The sequence below is a fragment of the Bufo bufo genome, chromosome 3 (assembly GCF_905171765.1).
Source record: "Bufo bufo chromosome 3, aBufBuf1.1, whole genome shotgun sequence".
Lineage (NCBI taxonomy): Eukaryota > Metazoa > Chordata > Amphibia > Anura > Bufonidae > Bufo > Bufo bufo.
In genome coordinates, this window is record NC_053391.1 from 276,498,097 (window position 1) to 276,524,222 (window position 26,126).

At 44.1% G+C, this 26,126-nt stretch overlaps 1 protein-coding gene across 1 annotated transcript in view; it reads right to left on the reverse strand.

Annotated features, from left to right (window-relative positions):
- The window catches only part of CACNA1S (calcium voltage-gated channel subunit alpha1 S), a 1,092,054-nt gene that overhangs the window by 795,167 nt on the left and 270,761 nt on the right, over positions 1-26,126 (reverse strand). Inside the window, 1 exon segment of the mRNA XM_040424151.1 lies at positions 9,101-9,326. Within this exon segment, the coding sequence (XP_040280085.1) occupies positions 9,101-9,326 (226 nt within the window).

Sequence of the window (26,126 nt, forward strand, 5' to 3'; positions counted from 1 at the left end):
TGTGTGACAGTGGCCTGTTCCAGTGGTGGGTGACGTGAAGCCTGATTCTCTGCTATGACATGAAGACTGATTCTGCGCTGACATGAAGCCAGATTCTCTGCTATGGCATGAAGAGACTGATTCTCTGCTGACATGAAGCCAGATTCTTTGCTATGGCATGAAGAGACTGATTCTCTGCTGACGTGAAGCCAGATTCTCTGCTATGGGACCTCTGTCCAATTGATATTGGTTCATTTTTATTTTTTTAATTTTAATTTTAATTCATTTCCCTATCCACATTTGTTTGCAGGGGATTTACCTACATGTTGCTGCCTTTTGCAGCCCTCTAGCTCTTTCCTGGGCTGTTTTACAGCCTTTTTAGTGCCCAAAAGTTCGGGTCCCCATTGACTTCAATGGGGTTCGGGTTTGGGACGAAGTTCGGATCGGGTTCGGATCCCGAACCCGAACATTTCCGGGAAGTTCGGCCGAACTTCTCGAACCCGAACATCCAGGTGTTCGCTCAACTCTAAAGGTGACCAAAAAATGGCTTTATTGACACCGTATTTTTTTGTTTTTTTCGGTGTTCACCTGAGGGGTTAGGTCATGTGATATTTTAATAGACCTAGTTGTTACGGACGCAGCGATACCTAATATGTTTTTCATTGTTTTCACTTTAAACACAATAAAAGCATTTTTGAAACAAAAAAAATTCATGTTTTAATGTCTCCATATTCTGAGAGCCATAGTATGTTTTATTTTTGGTCTCATTTTTTGCGGGATGAGAAGACGGTTTTATTGTAATGCATTAACTGTCAGCTTTTATGCAGAAAGCCTGCCTATGAGACTCAGCCTAATGGGCTGGATCTCACAGGCTTCTGTAGAAGGCAAGCCCTGATTCCTATGGAAGGCATCGGACTGCCTTCTCTGACATCGGGTGCCCATCATTGCAGTGCGGGGACCCAATGGGGAAGCAGAGGGAATCTGTAACCTCCGCAAACCATCTGCATGCAAAGGTTTAATACACCAGCAGTGGTGTTTTCACCGATGCAGGCGTATGCAGTAGGGGCCTGGCTGTCAGTGACTGCCAGGTCTGTGCCGCTGATCAGGTACATGTACGGCGCTGGTCCTTAAAGGGTAACTGTCATGTTTTTATAAAAAAATCAATCTTAGCATATGGTACTGCTGCAGCAGCATTATGCATAAAGCAATCTTTAGTTTCTGCACATACCACTGTTTTCCTTGAGTTTTTCCCTTAGTTACGGTTGTTTAAACATTTACAATATGAGGACCTTCTCAAGATGGCTTCTCTGCCAGTTCTGAGGCCAAAACTGCCTTCCCTCACTTCCCCTCCCTGCCAGCCAATCAGATTGAATTACTGATTGACACGCCTCCTCACTCGGGAGCCTAATGCAGGCATGCAGTGTGAAGGACCGCCCCTCCATCTTCCTGTCTTCTTAGCCAGAGACAGACAAGCCATAGCAACAGTCTTTTAAGGGAGCAGTGGAAAGGGACAGAGGACATTAATAAAAGCTGTTATTATAAGGTAATTACAGATCTTTTGACAATCATTGATAGACTAACTCAGGTATACATGCCTAGCTCTAATAAACTAGCAAATAAAATAAAAAAATGACAGTTACACTGTAAGTCATGTCCACCAGTGCCGTACATGTGGACTGACACACAGTAAGTCTATGTGTAAAATGACAGATTAACTGTGAATATTACAGCAGTTGAACAAGAAAAAAGTGGCGATTTATTAGACTTTAATATCGAGTTTGACACAGTAAGTCTATGTGTAAAACGACAGATTAACTTTGAGTGCAACGAATCGTATTTTTTTTTACTAAAATGGCGGCTGCATTTGTTACAAAGTGAAAATAGTGAGTTCCTAGAATTTTTTATTTTTTGTCACAAGTTAGCGGAAAATGATTTTTTTTTTCTTAATCAAAAAATAAAATAAAAATTCCGCTAACTTGTGACAAAAAATAAAAAATTCTAGAAACTCGCCATGCCCCTCACGGAATACCTTGGGGTGTCTTCTTTCCAAAATGGGGTCATTTGTGGGGTGTTTGTACTGCCCTGGCATTTGAGGGTCTCCGCAATCATTACATGTATGGCCAGCATTAGGAGTTTCTGCTATTCTCCTTATATTGAGCATACGGGTAATGAGATTTTTTTTTTCCGTTCAGCCTCTCGGCTGAAAGAAAAAATGAACGGCACAGATTTCTTCATTCGCATCGATCAATGTGGATGAAAAAATCTCTGCCAAAAAAAAAAAAATGAGGGGAAAGGCGTCTGCCAGGACATAGGAGCTCCGCCCAACATCCATACCCACTTAGCCCGTATGCCCTGGCAAACCAGATTTCTCCATTCACATCAATCGATGTGAATGAATAAATCATTGCCGGGATTTTTTTAATTTAGTTTTTTATATACAAAGTGTTTGCCAAAGTATATGAACACCGCCGCCTCCTCAGCTCATATGCCTCGGCAAACGTATCTTTTACTGCAGAGGAGAAATCTCGTCTTGCAGCGCCGCATACACCGACTTTTGTGTAATCTGACAGCAGCGCAATGCTTCTGTCAGAATGCACATCAGTGCTGCAGCTAGTCAATCGGTTGGTCCACCTGGAAGGTAAAAAAAACAAAACAAAAAAGAAAAAACCAGGCCGCAACGCAATAAATTTATTAACTTTATAATAAAATTTGAACGGAGCATATAAACTTTATTTAACTTTTTGAACAGAACGTTAACTTTTTTGCTTACCGGTGATTTTTTAATTTTTTTTTACCTTTATAGGACAAACCTCTCCTTCCCCATGGGACAATGTGCAAAGCGCAAATCGCCCAAAGATGTGGCGAAGTACATTATGCACTTTGTCCCAGGTGAAAGGAGAGGTTTGCAGCAGCTGTGAGTGAAAGGGCCCTAATAGCCCTGTGTGCCTGTCCTGTGAGATGCAATCCCTATGCTAAGTGTACCTGTGTGTGGTACTTCCGGAAACACTCCCCTAAGCATAGGGCAGGGTGGTCAGGGCAGTCAGGACAGAAATAGCAGGTGTCACGCCTTATTCCACTCCTGCTACAGACACGACATCTTTTTCGGGGTGACGGTTGGGTTGAGGTACCAGCAACGACATTGGGGAAATGTTGCTCGTGTAGACGGCTCACTACACTGGTGGATGGGGCCACGGAACCTCCTGGATACAGGAGGTTCTCGATCATCTCTTCCTGAAATTTGAGGAAGGATCCTGTTCTCCCAGCCTTACTGTAGAGAACAAAACTATTATATGCAGCCAATTGAATCAAATATACAGACACCTTCTTATACCAGCGTCTGGTGCGTCGGGAAACTAAATAGGGAGCCAACATCTGGTCATTGAAGTCCACCCCTCTCATGTGAAGGTTATAGTCGTGGACTGAGAGGGGCTTTTCAATGACACTGGTTGCCCGTTCAATTTGTATTGTCGTGTCTGCGTGAATGGAGGAGAGCATGTAAACGTCACGCTTGTCTCTCCATTTCACCGCGAGCAGTTCTTCGTTACACAAGGCAGCCCTCTCCCCCCTTGCAAGATGGGTGGTAAAGAGCCGTTGGGGGAAGCCCCGGCAACTAGGTCGCACGGTGCCACAGCAGCCAATCTGTTCTAGGAACAAATGCCTGAAGAGGGGCACACTTGTGTAAAAATTGTCCACATAAAGATGGTACCCCTTGCCAAATAAGGGTGACACCAAGTCCCAGACTGTCTTCCCACTGCTCCCCAGGTAGTCAGGGCAACCAACCGGCTCTAGGGTCTGATCTTTTCCCTCATAGATCCGAAATTTGTGGGTATAGCCTGTGGCCCTTTCACAGAGCTTATACAATTTGACCCCATACCGGGCGCGCTTGCTTGGGATGTATTGTTTGAAGCCAAGGCGCCCGGTAAAATGTATAAGGGACTCGTCTACGCAGATGTTTTGCTCAGGGGTATACAAATCTGCAAATTTGTTGTTGAAGTGGTCTATGAGGGGCCGAATTTTGTGGAGCCGGTCAAAAGCTGGGTGGCCTCTGGGACGGGAGGTGGTGTTGTCGCTAAAGTGCAGGAAACGCAGGATGGTCTCAAATTGTGTCCTGGACATAGCAGCAGAGAACATGGGCATGTGATGATTTGGGTTTGTGGACCAATATGACCGCAATTCATGCTTTTTGGTTAGACCCATGTTGAGGAGAAGGCTTAGAAAAATGTTATTTTCGGAGGCTGGGCATAAAAGCTTCCCGGGTTGGCGGCTATAAATTGAGTGGCATACCGATTTGTTTCTGCCACGACTAAGTCCAAGAGCTACACAGTCAAGAACAGCTCAAAAAATCCCAGTGCCGAACCGCTCTGAGCTGTCTCAACCCGAACTCCAGACTGGGCGGTGAAAGGGGGAACTACAGGTGTGGCTGAAGTTGGGGACTGCCAATCAGGGTTTGCCAGCACCTCAGGGACTCTAGGGGCTCTACGGGCCTGTCTGTGCGGTGGCTGCGACGGGGTAACTATTGCACCAGGGGTCTGTCATTTTCTCCCACAGTTCATTTTGACATTTATAAAACCATTCTTGACGTAAATAAATTTGCCAGAGATTTGACAGTCAACAAAACATTTTTTGAATTTGGAATGTGATGACACTGTAACTGTGAATAATCAGCTCTCATCCAGGGGGGGTTTATTACCCGAAGGTCCCTCACGGGGAAACAATAGTTTACTCCACACCATGTTCAGTTTTCAGGAACTCAGTGTCACATCCCAACTTCAAGAATGTCGCTCAAGGTGCAATGATACTGATACTCTTGTTAATTGTTCTGATGATTTTTTGACACATAATCCTGACTTTTATCCGATTCAGTCGCGCTCACCTGCATTGGATAATTTCCAAGAGTTGGTGGAGCGCGATTTGTTCCGGTTAAAGGATAATGTCAGCAACAATACAGGCAGGCACAGAAATAATTTAACTGTTGAGGAAAGACTAGCTCTATCTAAATTGGAGTCTATGCCAGATATTTCTATTAGACAGGCAGATAAAGGGGGTGCGGTGGTGGTCTTGGATCGCTCCGTGTATAGGTCCCAGAATCTCCTTATGTTGGGGGTTCCGGACACATACACGGAGCTATCCAGTGACCCCACCCCCCGCTTTCAGGAGGAACTTCTGGAGTTGTTAAGTGTTGGAGTGAGTGGAGGGTTCATTAATCAGAGACAAGCAGACTATATTTATGTTCCTTTTCCTATCACTCCGATATTTCACTCACTCCCGAAAATACATAAGCCAGTGTTTCCTCCTTCGATGCGACCAATTGTTGCAGGCATAGGCTCATACTCTGAAAAAATGTCAGAATGGGTAGATAGTCTGTTACAACCATTAGTGCAAACCTTGCCTGGTTTCTTGCTGGACACTAGGTCAGTGTTACAATCCTTTTATGACTTCAAATGGAACCCGGATTTTGTTTGGGTAACAGCCGATGTCACATCACTTTATACAGTCATCCCGCACGATCAGGCTATTGCTGCAACCAAATGGTTTTTAAATGCATACTCAGATTATAGCCTGGAATTCATTGCTTATATTTGTGATGTGATTCGGTTCTTGCTCAAACACAATGTGTTTATGTTCGACCAGAAGCTATACTTACAATGTACTGGAGTTTCGATGGGCGCAAAATTTTCGCCCTCACTGGCGAACATATACATGTCTTGGTGGGAGTCTCGTTTTTTGTTTTCCTGTGATAACCCGTGGTCTTCCTCCCTGCAGTGGTATGGCCGTTACATAGATGACCTGTTGTTCATCTGGTCGTCGGATGTGACGGCCATACCACTGTTTGAGAGATATCTCAATGATAATCAAATGAATCTGAGCTTTACGGTTGATTTTCATGTGCACACTATTTCATTTTTGGATCTTACTCTCCATGGTGATGTGGAAAAATCTGAGATAACCACTTGTACTTATAGAAAAGAGACAGCTGGCAATACCACTTTATTAGCCCTGTCCTGTCATCCGAAACACGTGGTTAAAAACATCCCTAGGGGTGAATTTATCAGATTAAGGAGGAACTGCTCAGATGATTCCACCTTCCTCAGAGAGGCAGAAAAGTTGACTGCTCGACTGCAGATCAGAGGTTACGGCCAGTCTTTAATAGACACAGCTAAAAAAACAGCTCTTGCATTACCCAGGCGAGACCTGGTTTTTCCTAAATATAAAAAATACAAAGGTTTAAAACAAGGAGGCCAGACTGCAATGCCATTCTTTATAACTAACTATAGTCTTGAATATCTGGATGTCTGCAAGATTGTCAGAAAGAATCTGACAGTTTTGCGCACAGATGCCGCCTGGAAACCGATTGTGGACAAGGGAATAAAATGTGTTGCCCGCAAGGCGCCAACACTTTCTCAAAAACTCAGTCCGAGTCGGTTTTCAGATGGTACGGTACCACAACAATGTTGGCTTAGGTCTAAATGGATGTTCAAATGCGGGCACCGCATTTGTACGTGTTGCAGTGTCGTACAAACAGGACGGAATGTGGCCTCTGTTGCAGCCCAGCAGTCATTTGAGATACAACAATACATTAACTGCAATACCACACATGTGGTGTATTGTGTGTCTTGTTCTACATGTCAATTGCAATATGTGGGATGCACGTCCAATGCCCTCAAAGTTCGGATATGCAGACATATCTCAGATATATCTCATGCTTTTGTAAAAAATGTGTCAGCAGTCAGCCAGCATTTTGCCTCCTGCCACCAGGGCAATATTGCTGGCATGAAAGTTCAGGGCATTGAACGAGTTAATTTTCCTAAACGGGGCGGAGACCATAGGAAAGCTCTTCTCAATAGAGAAGCCTATTGGATTTTTAGATTTCAGTCCTGTATGCCTTTGGGCCTTAATCAAAGACAAGATTTAATATTGCATTATTAGATGTATCTTCTTCTCTTGTCCTTTAGGGGCGGTTCTTGCGTGGGAGGAAGAGAGGGGTGAAAATTAATTTTTTTTTTTTTTCTTTCCCTCTCTTCTTCTCATGCAGTTCTGTTCCTGTGTCTCAGTGGTATATGCTGTGGGTGGGGTGAAAGCAGTCCAATTGCCAATCAATAATCCACAGCTGAATCACTGCTTTTACTCTGTATATAAGATTTGTCAGTCTTATTCTCTGTATCATGAGGAAGGATCTGTAATATATGTTGATCCGAAACATGTTGATGATATGAGCCTGATGTTTGGTTTTTAAGCACGTTTCCTAATAAAACACGCACTGCGAGGTGAAGCTGGACAATATTTTTTTGCAACTATTGCACGTGCCACCGTACCAGCTTCAACTGCCCTTCTTGTGCTCGCCGCTTCACCATGTTGTACGGCAGTGCTGGTACTAGGTCCAGGATGGGCTGCACTGCTGGTGTATGCCTCACCACGTAATCCGACAGCACAAGCCCCACTCTGCTGCCCTTGAAGCGGATCCTGTGCAACCTGTGGTCTAGCGACATGGGGCCGGGTACGCCTGGTGCTATCAGGGACCTCAACCTCCTCGTCCGAACTTTGGGTCAGACTGCCACTGCTTTCTACAGGTTCATATTCGACAGATGAGGGTTCCCATTCCTCATCCGACTGGGTCAGAAGCCTGTAGGCCTCTTCAGAAGAATACCCCCTGTTTGACATTTGGACTACTAAATTTAGGGGTATTCCCTGAGAGTACCCAAGAAAAAAAGCAAGCCTGTCTTACAAATGGGAGGCTAGCGAAGTACCGGAGGCCGCTGCGATTGATAAAAAATATCAAAACTGATTTTTTTTTTATCGCCGCAGCGCTTGTAAAGTGATTGTGCAGTGATCAAAAAAATAATATTTTTTTGTCACTGCGGCGGGGCGGGCGTGGGTGAACGCACGTGTAGGCGACCGATCAGGCCTGATCGGGCAAACACTGCGTTTTGGGTGGAGGGCGAGCTAAGGTGACACTAATACTATTATAGATCTGACTGTGATCAGTTTTGATCACTTACAGATACTATAAAAGTACAAAAGCTGATTAGCGATACGCTAATCAGCGAATCAGTGACTGCGGTGCGGTGGGCTGGGCGCTAACCGACGCTAACTACCTAACCAAGGGGCCTAAACTATCCTAAAACCTATCAGTCAATACCAGTGGAAAAAAAAAGTGACAGTTTACACTGATCACTTTTTTCCCTTTCACTAGGTGATTGACAGGGGCGATCAAGGGGTGATCAAGGGGTTAATTGGGGTGATGGGGGGTGATCTGGGGCTAAGTGTGGTGTTTGGTGGCTACTCACTGTGATGTGTGCTCCTCTGCTGGGACCAACCGACGAAAAGGACCAGCAGAGGAGCACAGAAGACATTTAACACCTTATATTTATAAATATAAGCTGTTAGATGGCTTCTGATTTGATTTTTTTTTAAATCGCCAGCCTGCCAGCAACGATCATTGGCTGGCAGGCTGGTGACGAAATACTCCTTTAACTTCTGGCGGCCCGCGATGCGCATGCGCGGGCCGGCTCTGGCCGAAATCTCGCAACTCGCGAGATGACGCACGGATGCGGCCAGGAGGAATGAATCGACCGCCGCCAGGATGCATCCGTGCGTTAGGCGGTCGGAAAGGAGTTAAGCTAAATAAGGTAAATATGAACAAGGCTCCGCCTCCAGATGGATTATACCCAAGAGTTCATAAAGAGCTCGGTTCTGTTATTGTTGTTCTGCTTTTCATAATTTTTTGAGATTCTTTAGTGACTAGCATAGTACCAAGCAACTAGTGCAAGGCAAATGTGGTCACATACTTCACATATTATCCTATATGCAAATATTCTATGTTATTTTTAAATGAAAGCGGGTGAATGGTTTGGCACAGTGAGGGGTAAAGGATAGCCATGTTTGGGGGACAGCATAGGATCTACAGTCTACTTATTCCACCACTGATATACATATAGTTATAATCTAGTCCAAAAGCAAAGAGTTTAATAAAAGTTCCAAATTCCTTCCAATTCTGAACTTTTTTTTTACATAAATGAGATCCAATATTCTACATTATTACTTTCTAAACAAATTACTTTTGAAAGCCATTATACTGAACCTCTGTAATATTAATAATAATAAACATTTTGTACATGCTTACCGTGTTATCTTAAATATCCGAAGAAGCCGTATACACCGCAAAACAGATATTCCAAGTGGAGACATGATGTTACTGGCAACTAGCATGACTTCAAGAAGTCCTGTGCATACCACAAAGCAGTCAAATCGATTGAAGAGGGACATAAAATATGACTGTAAACCAAGTGCATAGATCTTCAAGATCATCTCCATTGTGAACACAACAAGCAGTACCTGGTTTGCAATGTCTGAAAAGTAATCAAAATGAATTATTACTGTACATCACACACTAAAAAAACAGCATCACCTATGTGCCTTTATGGTGTCTGAAGAGAATGTGGATTTTAGAATTTATAATTTTGCAGTGTATTTGGAATTTGGTATCAAAAACATAATCCTAGATCAGTGTAAACACACAAAATTAATCTGCACAGAATGTTGGGCCTAAAATAAACATGAGTTAGGCCTCTTTCACACTTGCGTTGTCTGGATCCGTTGTGCACTCCATTTGCCGGAGTTGCCCGCCGGATCCGTAACACCGCAAGTGAACTTAAAGCATTTGAAGACGGATCCGTCTTCAAAATGCGTTCAGTGTTACTATGGCACCCAGGACGCTATTAAAGTCCTGGCTGCCATAGTAGTAGTGGGGAGCGGGGGAGCAGTATACTTACCGTCCGTGCGGCTCCCGGGGCGCTCCAGAATGACGTCAGAGCGCCCCATGCGCATGCATGACGTGATCCATGCGATCACGTCATCCATGCGCGTGGGGCGCCCTGACGTCACTCTGAAGCGCCCTGGGGGCCGCACGGACGGGAAGTATACTGCTCCCCCCGCTCCCCACTACACTTTACCATGGCAACCAGGACTTTAGCGTCCTGGCAGCCATGGTAACCATTCAGAAAAAGCTAAACGTCGGATCTGGTAATGCGCCGAAACGACGTTTAGCTTAAGGCCGGATCCGGATTAATGCCTTTCAATGGGCATTAATTCCGGATCCGGCCTTGCGGCAAGTGTTCAGGATTTTTGACCGGAGCAAAAAGCGCAGCATGCTGTGGTATTTTCTCCGGCCAAAAAACGTTCCGGTCCTGAACTGAAGACATCCTGATGCATCCTGAACGGATTTCTCTCCATTCAGAATGCATTGGGATAATCCTGATCAGGATTCTTCCGGCATAGAGTCCCGACGACGGAACTCTATGCCGGAACAGGACAACGCAAGTGTGAAAGAGCCCTAAGGCTACTTTCACACTAGCGTTCGGGGCTCCGCTTGTGAGTTCCGTTTGAAGGCTCTCACAAGCGGCCCCAAACGGATCCGTCCAGCCCTAATGCATTCTGAGTGGATGCGGATCCGCTCAGAATGCATCAGTCTGGCACCGTTTGTCCTCCGCTCAGCAGGCGGACACCTGAACGCTGCTTGCAGCGTTCGGGTGTCCGTCTGGCCGTGCGGAGGCAAACGGATCCGTCCAGACTTACAATGTAAGTCAATGGGGACGGATCCGTTTGAAGTTGACACAATATGGCTCAATTTTGAAATGGATCCGTCCCCCATTGACTTTCAATGTAAAGTCAAAACGGACCCGTTTGCATTATCATGAAAAAAATAAATAATAATAATATTTTTTTTTTTTTTTTTTTTTTTTGTTCATGGTAATGCAAACGGATCCGTTTTGAACGGATCTAAGCGTTTGCATTATAGGTGCGGATCCGTCTGTGCAGATACCAGACGGATCCGCACCTAACGCAGGTGTGAAAGTAGCCTCAGAATGCTGGCATTCATCTGAAAGGTATTACAATTAAAAGGAATCAGGAAATGTTAAATCAAGGTCCTGACCTACCAGCCAAGTGAAACAGCAAAATCATGCATATATAGCAAGCTCTAAATGACATACTCTATAACCCTTTTCTATGGGCAATTATCAACTATTTCTGAAAAATTAAACTATCCTCTTGCTGCTTGTTCAATGTAAAGTCAAAAGTGCACCAGTTTCACTGAATGGTGTTCAGTTAAAGAGGTTCTCCTGGATTGTTATACTCATGGCCTATCTTTATAATAAGTCAATAACGGTCACATACCAGGGACCAGCGCAGCCCACCGCATCACGTGACAACGATAGCCCAAGCCCCTCAGGCCAATTCACCTCACGCCCTCACACGATGCACTGGGCCATAACTCGAGCATAAACCGCCACTTGAAGCCTGCAAGCACACCCACGCAATAATACAAAACTTTTGCCGCCACCACCTGCCCATTATAAGGTCGAAAGGACACCCCTGAGTGTTCCACTCGCAAGCAGACACACACACGGTAGTAAGACTCACGGAAAAACAACATACAGCCTCAGACTGCACACACACTCTTCATGGAACTAACAGGTTCTTAAAGGGAACCTGTCATGTGGATATTTGATTATAATCTAACTAATTATATACAATCATTAACTACTAAAAAGTACCTTAGACGTATTCACTTACTGGTGTGACAGATGGTTATCTCATAATATACACACAAAGATGCCACACGCCGCACGCTAATGAGCTGATTGGAGTCCGGCGTGATGTCATTGAGTCCAGTGTATATTTAATTCAGAGCTATAGCCACTCCCCTCCCCACCTGCTGCTGATTCATATGGAAACAAACTGTCATTCAGCAGCAGGTGGGCGGGGAGAGTCAGGAGCTCATGAATATTCATGACTCATCATTATCAGCTGGAGCTTTTCAATACAAGATGTTGGCAGATTGACTGGGTCAATTAAAGAAAGTGACCCAGCATTGTGCTAAGAGAATCAATCACTTATTTATGTTGCCCTTAGTTAGGACACCATAAAACTGGTGACAGGTTCCCTTTAAGGTTACAAGACAAACCATCAAACTTTTAGGTTTAATGTTTGGAAAATGGACAGCACTTGGTTACAAAAAATGATTAACAAGAGACATACATAAATGGCAAACAATTGTAAAATAAAAAGGAGAAAACATAGAAAGTTCTGATACTTAGCAGTTGTGTGGTAAAAGTCCTTTTTTCCCAGAAGATTTGGGCAGAGTAATGGTGCACAAACCAATTCGATTGGATCTCCCACTTATATCCCAGGCATTACATTGTTATGTCTTTCCTTAAGTGGCAGGCCTCTAACTCAGCCCCTCTAGGCTCAGCTTCATTACACACGCAGCCTGCCCCCCTGGCCATCTAGGGAACAGGTGTGAAGATACAGGCCCTAGGCCTTCTTTATAATTCATATCTAACCATTCCGAGTCCTAGCATATCAAACGAGACACGTCCAGGACGCTCCGAGATCATTTTGGAAAAATGAAGGAGCGTTGATACGCCATGTCTGGTGTCCATGCAATGCCCCCATCATACCAGAGGTGATGATCTGGGCTCTGGAGACATCTACCCCTCCCGAACAAGTTAAAAAGGATTACAAATTATTGTTCATTCTCTGGTTAGTAACCCCCCTGCTGACAAAAGGGGCCAAAGAGTCTGCAGTCCCCTGTCCTGAAGTGTGATCAGTAAACTGGCCCATCCTCGTTAGCATCTCTGTGCTAACTACCTCCCAGGGAGCAGTTTGGCTGTTTCCCAGGAACGAGACAGACAGCTCGACTCTCTCTATGCAGCCTTAAACCAATTCTCTATGCAGCCTAAAACCAAGGTTTTTTTGCCTTCCTCTGGATCAACTTGCAGGATGACAGGCCGAACTGGATGGACAAATGTCTTTTTTCGGCCTTATGTACTATGTTACTAATTACCCCCAACATGGATGCTGGCCTTGTAATACAGAAGATACAAAAACATAATAAATAGACACTGCATATATATGTAAATCACACCGGAATATGTTACAGTACGATATATAATCATAAAACACATAAATCACTGCAAACGTTATAATAACTAAGGATAAGGCGAACCTTATTCCTGACACTACCGGAGGTTTTTTTGTTTTTGTTTTTTCATTTTTCTTCCCTATCTTCCTTGAGCAATAACATTTTTATATTTCCGTTCACATAGCTGTATGTGGACTTATTTTATGCAGGACAAGGTGTACTTTCTAATGCCACCATTCATTATGGCATACAATGTAGTGGTAAGCGGTTAAACAATTCCAAATGGGGTGGAATTGGAAAAAACACAATTCCTTCACTGTATAACGTTTTGTTCCCATGGCATTTTGTTTGCGGCAAAACTGACCCATGCCCTTCATTCGCTGGGTCAGTACGATTACAATGATACCCCATATGTAAAGTTTTTTATATGTCTAAATAGTGTAAAAAGTTCAACTTTTAAAAACAAATTATTTTTTTTCTACTTCACCATATTCTGACCCCCATAACTTTTTTATAGTTATATCTACTGGTTCAGTTTTTGAGGGGAAATATGTAGTTTTGATTGATACCATTTCGGAGTGTGTGTTACTTTTTGATCACTTTTTTTAAAACTTTTTTTGGGTAAGAGAAGCAATGAAAAAATGGCAAATTGCCCATTTTGACCCTTTTTAAAATTTTGCCATACGTCATATTGGAAAAATATTTTTATATTTAAAAATAGTACGGACGTTTTCGGTCACGTTGATATCCATGATGTTTATTAGGTATTTATTTTTTAATTTATATATATATATATATATATATATATATGTGATAAATGAACTGGGCACTCTCAGGATACAGGGATCACACAGATATTTATTAATATATAAGGCAATAAAAACGACAATAAAAGAGAGAATATGGCCCTCCTATAGGAAAGCTATGTATAAAACAGCACTTGCTCACTGTAACTGGCACTCTGACTCTAGATGGATATTATAAACTACACATGGCATATTCTTGCAATAAAACGACAATAAAAAGGTACATCATAGATTATTCACACAATAAAAAAATCGCACAGTTAAAACGCATACATATCGCAGATGCTGAATGTTCACTGGGAAAACTACAAATGCGAGTTGTTCCCCAACTCACTAGCAAAGTTCTGAAGCTCCAAGGTAACAGTTAGAGGCACCGTGACGTGATAGTCCCACAACAAAACAGGTATAGCGGCGTCCCGCTCTATATTCAACCAGTAGCGTCCCACTGGGCTAATAGCATTTGAGTCTTGTTAAATCTCTTGTCAGCAAATATTTGATGAAAAAGATAGTCTTACCGGAAAGGTTCTCCTCACCACTTCGCTGCACACCGTCGCTCTGCTGGGTCATGTTTTTAATTACCTCCAGACTTTTTTGAGCGGTCAGGTTGTTGAAATCCCACATAGGTAAAAGTTTGGCATGTGCAGCCCGGTCTCTGCTGTAGGCTGTCACGGATTCCTTATACTTGAACCTTATCGTGGTGTTGAGCAGTATGGTGCGAGGTTCCGGCACTATCTGTTGGTCCTCACTCCTTAAAAATTCGGGGTCCTGTTAGAGCTAGACGCGTTTCGGGGCTTAAGATTGCCCCTTCCTCAGTAGCTACCAGTCCCCCTGAAAATGCTTCCTTTTATAGTCCTAGACTACTTCTTCAAAACCCGGCATGGATCCTGACCGGAATCGGGACCCACAGTTTACTGGAGCTGATGTTTGCTCCTAGAACACATGGAGCTTTGTTTCTTTTATGCTTCCAGCATATTGAGTTTATAAATAATAGTGTTCAATAACCTACATCATGTTTATACAAAAACTATTAGAAACACATCAAAGCAATATCAGTTTTAAAAAATATTCATACCAGTGACTTATCTCTCTCTCTGCTGGTTGTATTGCACCAAAAAACGTATCTACACCCATGCGGTTTTGGTGCGTTTTTCATGCGGTTTTTGCAAACAATTATTATTTTTTTTTTTTAATAAAATAAAATAAAATATTATAAAACATCTGTTCATGGTCCCTACTGTCTGTTGGGTAGTGGACAATACATAACAATTAAGTCTATAACTTCAAAGTGATAAAAAACAGTAGCTTAAGAACATACTTCTAAAAAATACAAAATTCATCAATCAATACTACTAATAAGCCGTTTCAATATAACTATTTGGGTCTTGCCATTCGATATTTCCAATATTTTCAATATTCCGTAAAGTTGTAGGAGTGGGGGGATATGTGAGGAAGGGAGTGGGAGCCCACTGCCAAGGACCATCCCACCTAATAGACAAAAAAGGTTGGGTTGGCATTCAGCAGGGGGCACCCACCCCTACTTTAGAGAAAACCAAACAACTCAAATTCTGCATTTAGCCCTCCTGAGAGTAGAGTGTTTAGTTCGAAAATACGCTGTGTGTCCAACCTTGACATTTTGTTGATATGGTTGCCCCCCCTCCAATCTCTATTCACCTTATCTATGGCCGCAAATTTCAGAAACGCGTCTAGCTCTAACAGGACCCCGAATTTTTAAGGAGTGAGGACCAACAGATAGTGCCGGAACCTCGCACCATACTACTCAACATCACGATAAGGTTCAAGTATAAGGAATCCGTGACAGCCTACAGCAGAGACCGGGCTGCACATGCCAAACTTTTACCTACGTGGGATTTCAACAACCTGACCGCTCAAAAAAGTCTGGAGGTAATTAAAAACACGACCCAGCAGAGCGACGGTGTGCAGCGAAGTGGTGAGGAGAACCTTTCCGGTAAGACTATCTTTTTCATCAAATATTTGCTGACAAGAGATTTAACAAGACTCAAATGCTATTAGCCCAGTGGGACGCTACTGGTTGAATATAGAGCGGGACGCCGCTATACCTGTTTTGTTGTGGGACTATCACGTCACGGTGCCTCTAACTGTTACCTTGGAGCTTCAGAACTTTGCTAGTGAGTTGGGGAACAACTCGCATTTGTAGTTTTCCCAGTGAACATTCAGCATCTGCGATATGTATGCGTTTTAACTGTGCGATTTTTTTATTGTGTGAATAATCTATGATGTACCTTTTTATTGTCGTTTTATTGCAAGAATATGCCATGTGTAGTTTATAATATCCATCTAGAGTCAGAGTGCCAGTTACAGTGAGCAAGTGCTGTTTTATACATAGCTTTCCTACAGGAGGGCCATATTCTCTCTTTTATTGTCGTTTTTATTGCCTTATATATTAATAAATATCTGTGTGATCCCTGTATCCTGAGAGTGCCCAGTTCATTTATCACAAGTTTTACGTTATTTTAGTGGACTGGGTGAGTCCACTTTACTGAGTGCACCTCTGCTTGGTCTTTGTGTGTTCCTGTGCGCCTCATTTACTTTTTTTACTGCACATACATATATATATATATATATATATATATATATATGGGGTGTGATTTAAAGGGAACCTGTCATCAACTTTATGCTGCCCATACTAATGGCAGTAAAAAGTAGAAACAGGTGAGTTGATTTCAGCGGTCTGTTATTTAAAAGTTAAAAGTAAGAGGTTGCCGAGAACCAACATTACAATCATTGCAGGCTAGGCCTCGAAAAGAGTCACAGCCACCTGAGAAGAGTCATGGTTATTCATAAATTCCTGCTCTCCCTGCCCACCTGCTGATGATTGACAGTCTTCTACCTAGTTTTCTCCCTTTCTCTCTAGGAGAGAGCTGCCAATCATCAGCAGATGGGTGGGAGAGCAGGAGATTATGAATAACCATGACTCTTCTCAAGTAGATTTGACTCTTTTCAAGGCCTGTGCTGCAATGATTATGATGCTGGTTTTCAGCAAACACTTACTTTTAGCTCATGAGTGACACACAGCTGAAATCAGCATTTCTGTCACCATTTTATGCTGCCTTCAGTGAGGTCAGCATATAGTTGATGACAGGTTCCCTTTAAACTTTGATATTTTTTTATTTTTTATATATTTTTGAACTTTTTAAAAAAAAAATTGTAATGATTTTCTGCAGTAACTCCAGCGCTGGAAATAGGTGCTGTAACTACACAGCTCCGTCCACTGTGTAGTGGATAGAGCTAGTTAGTTAAAGCAGCAAAGCTCCAATTTAAGTGAATGGCTGCAGTGCTGCAATAACCTGCAATGTCCACTACACAGTAGATGGAAAGGTTTAGTTCTGACTCAGAAGTTACTACAGAACAACTGATCAGGTATAGCAACATTGCTCCAATTTAAATGAATGACAGAATTGATGCACTAACCAGGTCTATCCATTCGCTATACAGTGGATGGAGCTCAGTACTTCCGATTCCGAAGCTACTGCAGAACAGCTGGCAGGGGTGCCGGGAGTTAGACTCCCAATGATCTGATTTTACTGACCAAACCTAAAAATAGTACAAACATAAAAAAAAATAATACAGCACCCCTTGTATATTCCAAAGAAGTACTTTGTGTGCTCTAACTGGTGCTAGGTCCATAATTTAGCCCCTTGGAAAGTAAAAAAAGAAAAGCAAGACAAGCACTAGTTTTTGAAAAGGTGAAAAGAAGTCCTTTAATCCATCTTCTGCAATCCAGCAAATATAAAGTTTTGGCTATACATTACCTTTTTTTAAAGCATGCTTTGCATTTCTTCCTTTTTTGTAAATTAAAAATATGCTATCGATATAAAAATCAGAGAGATCCCCCTTGAGTTGGTACAGCATGTAACTTATTATTATGCTTATATAGCTGCTGTTTTTATGCTCTATTAGTTCTTCTCAATTAATTAAGTTCTTCTCAATTAATAAAGCCACAAAAATAACTTTTCTCTTTCTCTTGAACCATAAAGTTAACATAATATGATTAGGGTTGAGCGAACCCGAACTTTAAAGTACGGGTTTGTACCGAACTTTAGCATTTTTGGACCCCCGAACCCAAACATTTCAGTAAAAGTTCGGGTTCTGTGTTCGGCGATTTCTTGGCGCTTCTTGAAAGGCTGCAGAGCAGCCAATCAACAAGCGTTTAACTCTGTGCCCTTAGAAGCCATCACAGCCATGCCTACTGATGGCATGGCTGTGATTGGCCAGTGCAGCATGTGACCCAGCCTCTATATAAGCTGGAGTCACGTAGCGCTGCACGTCACTCTGCTGTTACTAGTGTAGGGAGAGGATGCTGCTGCTGTGATGGAGAGACTAGGAAAGAAAATTTAATCAGAACTGCAATTGAATTCCGCGATCTACATAGATTTAGTTGTGTGGGTGCAGTGCACAATCTTTTTACCCTGCTCTGAGGCCAGTGACAGAGAAAAATAACTTTTATTAGTTAGTTAGGTGGGTGGCGGCGGCCATTTTATGCAAGCTCAGTGCACCAGCACTGCATATGTGCTTTTGTGACATTCAAATCCAAGCTTGAAATACTGCAATAATCTGGGTTTAAAAAAACACAAATTTTTGGCAATATCCTACATCTGGTGCCTTTGCGCATTAGTCAGTGTGCAATTTAAGCTTGAAATACAGCTATAATTTTCTGTTTTAAAAAACACCCTTTTTGGGCAAAATGCTCAATTTTACAGCCCTTGCTGCATCTGTACGTGTGAAATTCAAGCGTTATATACTGCTGTCATATTTTGTTATTCAAAAAACACCCATTTTGTGAAAAATACTTAATTTGTGGCCATGTCTGCATCTGTCAGTGTGAAATTCAAGAGTTATATACTGCTGTCATATTCTGTTATTTTAACACCCATTTGGGGCAAAGTACTTAATATTGCAGCCTTTGCTGCATTTGTTATTGTTAAAACAAGCTTTAATTACTTAAAAAAATTTCTGGCTTTGAAAAAACACCCATTTTTGGCAATAACCTCCATCTTGGGCCTCTGCCGCATTAGTCAGTGTGCAATTTAAGCTAGAAATACAGCTATAATTTTCTGGGTTTTAAAAAACACCCTTTTTGGGCAAAATACTCAATTTTACAGCCCTTGCTGCATCTGTACGTGTGAAATTCAAGCGTTATATACTGCTGTCATATTCTGTTAGTAAAAAAAAACACCCATTTTGGGCAAAGTACTTAATATTGCAGCCTTTGCTGCATCTGTTATTGTTAAAACAAGCTTGAAATACTTAGAATTTTTTCTGGCTTTGAAAAAACACCAATTTTTGTCAATAACCTCCATCTTGGTGTCATGGCCTTTGCTGTGTGCGCCGTGACATGGTTGCCACGCATGCTGTTGCCGGTGGCAACGTGGTGCTGGTGTGTGCACTTCCCTTTATGTTGTAGCCTTCCCCTGTCTGGTGCTGTAAGGGTTAACTACCTTGCTGGTTGTGGTCACTTGTGCTTCTTATACCTGTGGCTTTAGGCCAGGAGTCAGTTGTACTCCAACCTTGGTGTGTGCTGGAGTTATGCTCTTTGTCTGGTTGTTCCATCTTCCAGTGTTAGGGCCACCTAGTGGGACACCGATGTCTCCTTCCCTTCCTGTCCCTATTTGTATGGAGTGGGTTATGTTCAGGGTGTTTGTATGTCTAGTTTGGTGTTACATGTCTGGTGGTGTTTGGTGTCATGTTTGCTAGACATTCCCCTGTTTCATGTTTATTGCAGCTATGGGTGTCCTGGGTTCCTGTGTGGTTTGTGATGTGTGCTGTGTCCTTTAATGTAGCTCAATGTTAACTCATCCAGAGTATGAGTCGTCCTACCATCGGTGTCCGCTCATACGGTGAGGAGTCAGGGAGAGGATTAGGGACGCTGTAGGAGGTGGTCTGCTCCCTTGTTACTCCTTTTGGCCAGGCTGATCCCCTTTTACCCTTTTGATACCGCACAGTGGGTGGCTTCCCCCACTCCCCGCCGTGACACTTGGGCCTCTGCCGCATTAGTCAGTGTGCTATTTAAGCTAGAAATACCGTTTTATTTTTCTGGGTTTTAAAAAAAAAACTTTTTGGGCAAAATACTCAATTTTAAAGCCCTTGCTGAGTCTGTACGTGTGAAATTCAAGCATTATATACTGCTGTCATATTCTGTTAGTAAAAAAAAAAAACCATTTTGGGCAAAGTTGACGCGTTTCAAGCTCATCAAGAGAATGCCAAGAGTGTGCAAAGCAGTAATCAAAGCAAAAGGTGGCTACTTTGAAGAACCTAGAATATGACATATTTTCAGTTGTTTCACACTTGTTTGTTATGTATATAATTCCACATGTGTTAATTCATAGTTTTGATGCCTTCATAGTCATGAAAATAAAGAAAACTCTTTGTATGAGAAAATGTGTGTCGGTTACCATGGCAGCCAGGACGCTACTGAAGTCCTGGCTGCAATGGTATGTTAGTGAGCAGCATTATACTCACGTGCGCCGTGATCGCCGGGAGCTCCTTCTTCTCATAGGTCTGTGCGGCGCATTACTAATGCTATAAGCATTAGCAATGAGCCGCACAGACAGAAGAAGGAGCGCCCGGCGGCCACGGCACACATGAGTATAATGCTGCTCACTAACATACCATCGCAGCCAGGACTTCAGTAGCGTGACTCCTGGCTGCAATGGTAACCGATCGGAGCCCCAGCATTACACTGCTGGGACTCCGATCGGAACTGCCCACTGCCACCAATGCAGACAAGCATTCCCGGAACCCGACCTCTGACAGGACGCTGTGATCCGCGCGATTAATCCCTCAACTGAGGGCTTAATCGCGCGGATCACAGCGTGCAGTCATTGGCGCCAGGATATGGGCGGCACATTGGTATTCAGGCATTCATTGGTGGCGCAGTGGCCACAGTCCCTCCCCTCCTCCTCCTACTCTGTTCTCATTGGTGGTCAGCGGCAGCCGCGCACAGTGGGGAGGGAGGGACTCCTCTCCTTCTCCACTGTGCCGGCTCAGGAAACCATGGTGCGCGCCGAGAGCGCATCTTTGAAAACAGGCTGACAAATACCCAAGCGCCAGGACCAAATTCCTGGTCGCCATGGCGACCTGGCGCCTGGGATTTGTCGAGCCCTGCCTTCAGGTCTTAATTTAAAAAGAGAATTTACCGTATGTATTTTTTTTACCAATGAATTGTTTTCAAAACCTGTTTTTGGTAATCATGACCCGGAATCCATTTTGCTATTGTATGTCGATGGACCCATCCCAGAATTGAATGTGTATTTTTTACATTGTCTTTTCATGTGTCTGTTCACACCATGTGGATTTTGTTGCACTGACATAGCAGCATATTATTGTAGACCACGCTTCATGGTATGCTTGTCAGTGCTACACCCACATGTGATTGCTACCAGGTGTCTGGCTAGACTATTTTCTCCCCTTTTTGACCCCCACTTAGTGGGAGTGGTATTTTTGAAGGAAGTATTTATTGTCTCACTTTAGCAGCAACCTGTGTTACGACTAAGGACTTTGTCCGAAACGCGTTAACGAAAAAAATACCGCTTGTGTTTGCATTGTCTGTATGTGGATTTATGTTGCTTTAATAAATGGAAGATTTCTACTACAAAGCATCTACAAGTGCTGGATCTTCTCTTTTGTCTTCATGCTCTGGATCCCCTGGTCCTTCCGTGCACGCGGAGTATTCATACAAAGGTGAGCTGGAATTGTAAGTTATTGCACATTTACTTACTATTGCAGCCTTTGCTGCATCTGTTATTGTTAAAACAAGCTTTAAATACTTCAATAATTTTCAGGGTTTTAAAAAACACCCATTTTTTGCAATACTCTTCATCTGGGGCCTCTGCCGCATTAGTTAGTGTGCAATTTAAGCTAGAAATACAGCTATAATTTTCTGGGTTTTAAAAAAACACCCTTTTTGGGCAAAATACTTAATATTGCAGCATTTGCTGCATCTGTGAATGTTAAAAACAAGCTTGAAATACTTTAACCCCTTAAGGACGCAGGGCGTAATACGCCCTATTTCCCGAGTTCTTAAGGACTCAGGGTGTACCGGTACGTCCTAACTTGAAATCGGTATTCCGGCGCCCCAGTGGTTAATCGGAACGGGATTTCGGCTGAAATCATTCAGCCGGCATCCCGTAACAATGCAGGGGGGGGTCATTTGACCCCCCCCCCCTGCATCGATGATCGCAGAAAACCGCAGGTCAATTCAGACCTGCGGTTTTCTGTGTTTCCGGTCCATTTGGGTGTCCTGTGACCAGATGAACCGGAAAAAGCCTGCGATCGGTGGCATAATTATACGCCACCTATCGCAGTCCGAGGATTTGGAGAGGCGGTGCTGGCCCTGGTGCTGAACACCGCTGTCCAGGGTGCTGATTGGTGCAGGGGAGAGAGGCGCGAGATTCAAACTTCCTGCGCTCCTCTCTCCCCTCCTCTTCCTGTCCAGCACCCTGACCGTGCAGCACCGTTCAGCACCAGCTCCTGTGTCCCCCTAATCGGCATCCATCACCCTCCTGCACCCATCGCCACCCAGGTAGGTTAGGGTCAGTGAGGGAGAGGCACCGTTAGGCAGGGAAAGAAGGGAAAAGTTAGTTAGGAAAAAATAAAAATAAAAATGAAAAATTTATTCCAAACTTTCTTTGATCCATCCATCAGACCCCAGACCCCCCCTGCCACTTGCCCCCCCCCTGTCACGACCGCTATCCCAGCAGCAGTCGTGTCGCACCAGACGGAGGGGAAGGGGGACCCTTATCTACGGATGGGAACAGTATGGCCACCCCTGACTAACCCTAAGCTGGCACCTGTCTGCCCTGATACCCTAGACGGGGTGTAAACCCTCAGTCACCCTAACAAGCCTAGAGTGGGGAAAGGCCGATGGGAGCACTAGTCACCATCACTCATGTCTAGGAGAACAGCAGGGGAAGACAGCAACAAACAAACTATAGCAGAGATAGACTTATCCAGTCACGAGCAGATAAGGCGATCCCAATCACGACAGTCCACGCCGGACAAGAACTCCACAGCAACACCATCAAACGATCTCCTTCAAAGGTCAGAATAGAACTGGAAGTAAGGACTATATCTGGCAATGACTGCAAGTGAAACTGAAACTAATATAGTAGCTGGGAGTGGCAGACAGGACTCACCTGACAAGGATGCCTACAAACTCCCAGTCAGGACAAAAAGGTTCACAAGGCAAAACCCGGATGACATACCCTGAACCATGGAGCAAACTCACAAGCTATCGCGAGTAGCAAGTCGCTGCGACCTTCTCCTCCCAGACCTGTCTGGATCAGTCACAGTCGTGACAGTACCCCCCTTTCTACGAGGGGCCCCTGGACCCTCAAGACCAGGCCTCTCCGGATGGGAGCTATGAAAAGCCCGAATGAGTCTGTCCGCTTTTATCTCTGAAGCTGGAACCCACATTCTCTCTTCGGAACCATAACCTCTCCAGTGCACCAGGTACTGAAGAGAGCGGCGAACATATCGTGAGTCAACAATCTTTTCTACCTGAAACTCAAGACTGCCATCAACAACTACAAGAATAACAGTTTTCCCCGCTGATACTGGTAGATCCGTAATGAAATCCATTGATAGGTGCGTCCAAGGCCTGTTGGGGATGGCTAGAGGTAAAAGACGCCCTGCCGGACGAGTATGATCTACCTTAGAACGAGCACAGGTAGCACATGCAGACACAAAATTCAACACCTTCTGGCGCCACTTAGGCCACCAGAACAGACGAGACACTAATTCAGAGGTTGCCCTACTACCTGGGTGTCCTGCCAGTGTGGAGTTATGGTGTTCTTTTAGTATCTCCAGGCGTAAATTTTCTGGCACAAACAGTTTACCCGAGGGGCAGGAGGCCGGGACGTCCCCCTGAGCTTCCAACACCCTCCCCTCTAAACCTGAGTGTAATGCAGAGACCACCACCCCCTTTTGCAAAATGGGCTCTGGTACCTCAACATCACCCCCTCCAGGAAAACTTAGAGACAATGCATCCGCCTTAGTATTTTTTGCCCCCGGACGATAGGTTATTACAAAATTAAACCTAGTATAAAATAGCGACCACTAAGCCTGTCTAGGGGTGAGACGTTTAGCAGACTCCAGATATAATAAGTTTTTTGTGATCAGTAATCACCGTGACGGGATGAACCGCCCCCTCCAAAAAATGACGCCACTCCTCAAAAGCCAAATTAATAGCCAAAAGTTCCCTGTTGCCAATATCCTAGTTCCTTTCTGCAGTAGACAATTTCTTCGAAAAGAAAGCACACGGACGCCATTCACCAGGGGACGGGCCCTGAGATAGTACCGCTCCCACCCCCACCTCTGATGCGTCAACCTCTACAATAAAAGGAAGCGAGACATCTGGCTGTACAAGAATAGGGGCCGAGGTGAATCTCTCCTTCAGAGATGCAAAGGCAGTTTTGGCTGCATGTGACCATTTGGAAAAATCAGATCCCTTTCGGGTCATGTCCGTCAGTGGTTTGACCACCAAGGAATAGTTCTTTATAAACTTTCTATAAAAATTGGCAAACCCCAGGAAGCGTTGCAATGCCTTCAGGTTCTCAGGCAGATCCAAGTCTATAATCGCCCGGACTTTCTCTGGATCCATGCGGAAACCTGAATCAGACAACACATACCCTAGAAATGGCAGTTCTTTTACGGCGAACACACATTTTTCTAACTTAGCAAACAATTTGTTGGCCCTTAATATCTGCAGCACTTGTCTCAGATGGATCTTATGTGTATCCAGATCCGGGGAATAGACCAGGATGTCATCAAGATATATCACAACAAATCTCCCGATAAGGTGACTAAAAATATCGTTGACAAAATGTTGGAATACCGCAGGCGCATTAGTAAGACCAAATGGCATGACCAGATTTTCATAATGCCCTTCCGGAGTATTAAAAGCCGTCTTCCACTCATCCCCCTCTTTGATGAGAACCAGGTTATAGGCTCCTCTGAGATCCATTTTGGAGAACCATTTAGCACCAGCAACCTGATTAAAGAGGTCGGGAATGAGAGGAAGAGGATAGGGATCTCGGATAGTTATCCGGTTTAATTCCCGGAAATCCAGGCAAGGACGTAGGCCCCCATCTTTCTTTTTAACGAAAAAGAACCCTGCAGCCACAGGTGAAGAAGAGGGTCTGATGTGTCCCTTAGCCAAACTCTCCGAAATATAATCTTTCATAGCCTTCCTCTCCGGGCCGGAAAGATTGTATAACCGGGTTTTAGGTAGTTTTGCCCCAGGTAATAGATTAATCGGGCAATCATATGGACGATGAGGTGGTAACCCCTGACAACCCTTCTCAGAGAACACATCCATAAAATCTGACAGAAAGGCAGGTAAAGATGTTACAGAGAGTGTAGAGCACCTACTACTCAAGCAGTTGTTCTTACAATCTTCACTCCACTCCACAATCTCCCCGGCCTGCCAATCCACCACTGGATTGTGAGTCACCAGCCAGGGAAGCCCCAATACCATAGGAGCCGGAAGACCGTCCAGGACATAACAAGAGATATGCTCTTTATGGAGGTCCACTACCTGCAGATGGATATTATGGATGATCTGAGTTAACTCTTTCTGAGTAAGAGGGGAGGAGTCGATGGCAAAAACAGGAATAGTTCTGCGTATCGGTTCCGGAGTAAAACCCAGAGCCTGAGCAAACAGTGAATCCACCAAGTTGACCCCCGCCCCACCGTCCAAAAATACGGAACAGATCTCAGTCTTATTGCCCGCCTCAACGGTAGCGGACAACAAAAACTGAGACATGCGTATGGAGGAAACGAATACGCCCAGACTGTTATCCTCCGCACAATCTGGGGACTCTAGTTTTCCGGCGGCTCCTTTGTTTGTGGTCTCTTGGGTTCTGAGGGACAAACCTTTACAAAATGACCCCTCCCCCCACAACGAAAACAAACCTCTGACCTACGGCGGAACTTAGGAGGATTCACCCATCTAGTGGCGCCCTCTATTTGCATTGGTTCGACTGGATCATAACAAACCGATCCCTGCCCTATAGAGGCCTCCGTAAAATTTAATAGTCTCTCCCTGAGTCGTCTGTCGATTCTTATGGACAGAGACATAGCAGCCTCCAGAGACCCAGGGACCTCGTATACCGCCAGCGCGTCTTTTAATTTTTTCAGACAACCCCTGGCAGAACTGACTCCTAAGGGCCGAGTCGTTCCATAACGTATCAGTAGCCCACCTACGGAATTCGGAACAATATAGTTCAGCAGACCGGTTCTCTTGCCGAAGTCTACGTAGCTTAGACTCAGCCAGTGAGACCCTGTCCGGGTCATCATATACGAGACCCAGGGCTTCAAAAAACTCCTCCACTGATCGTAAGGCCAGAGAGTCTGATGGTAGGGAGAAAGCCCAAGCCTGC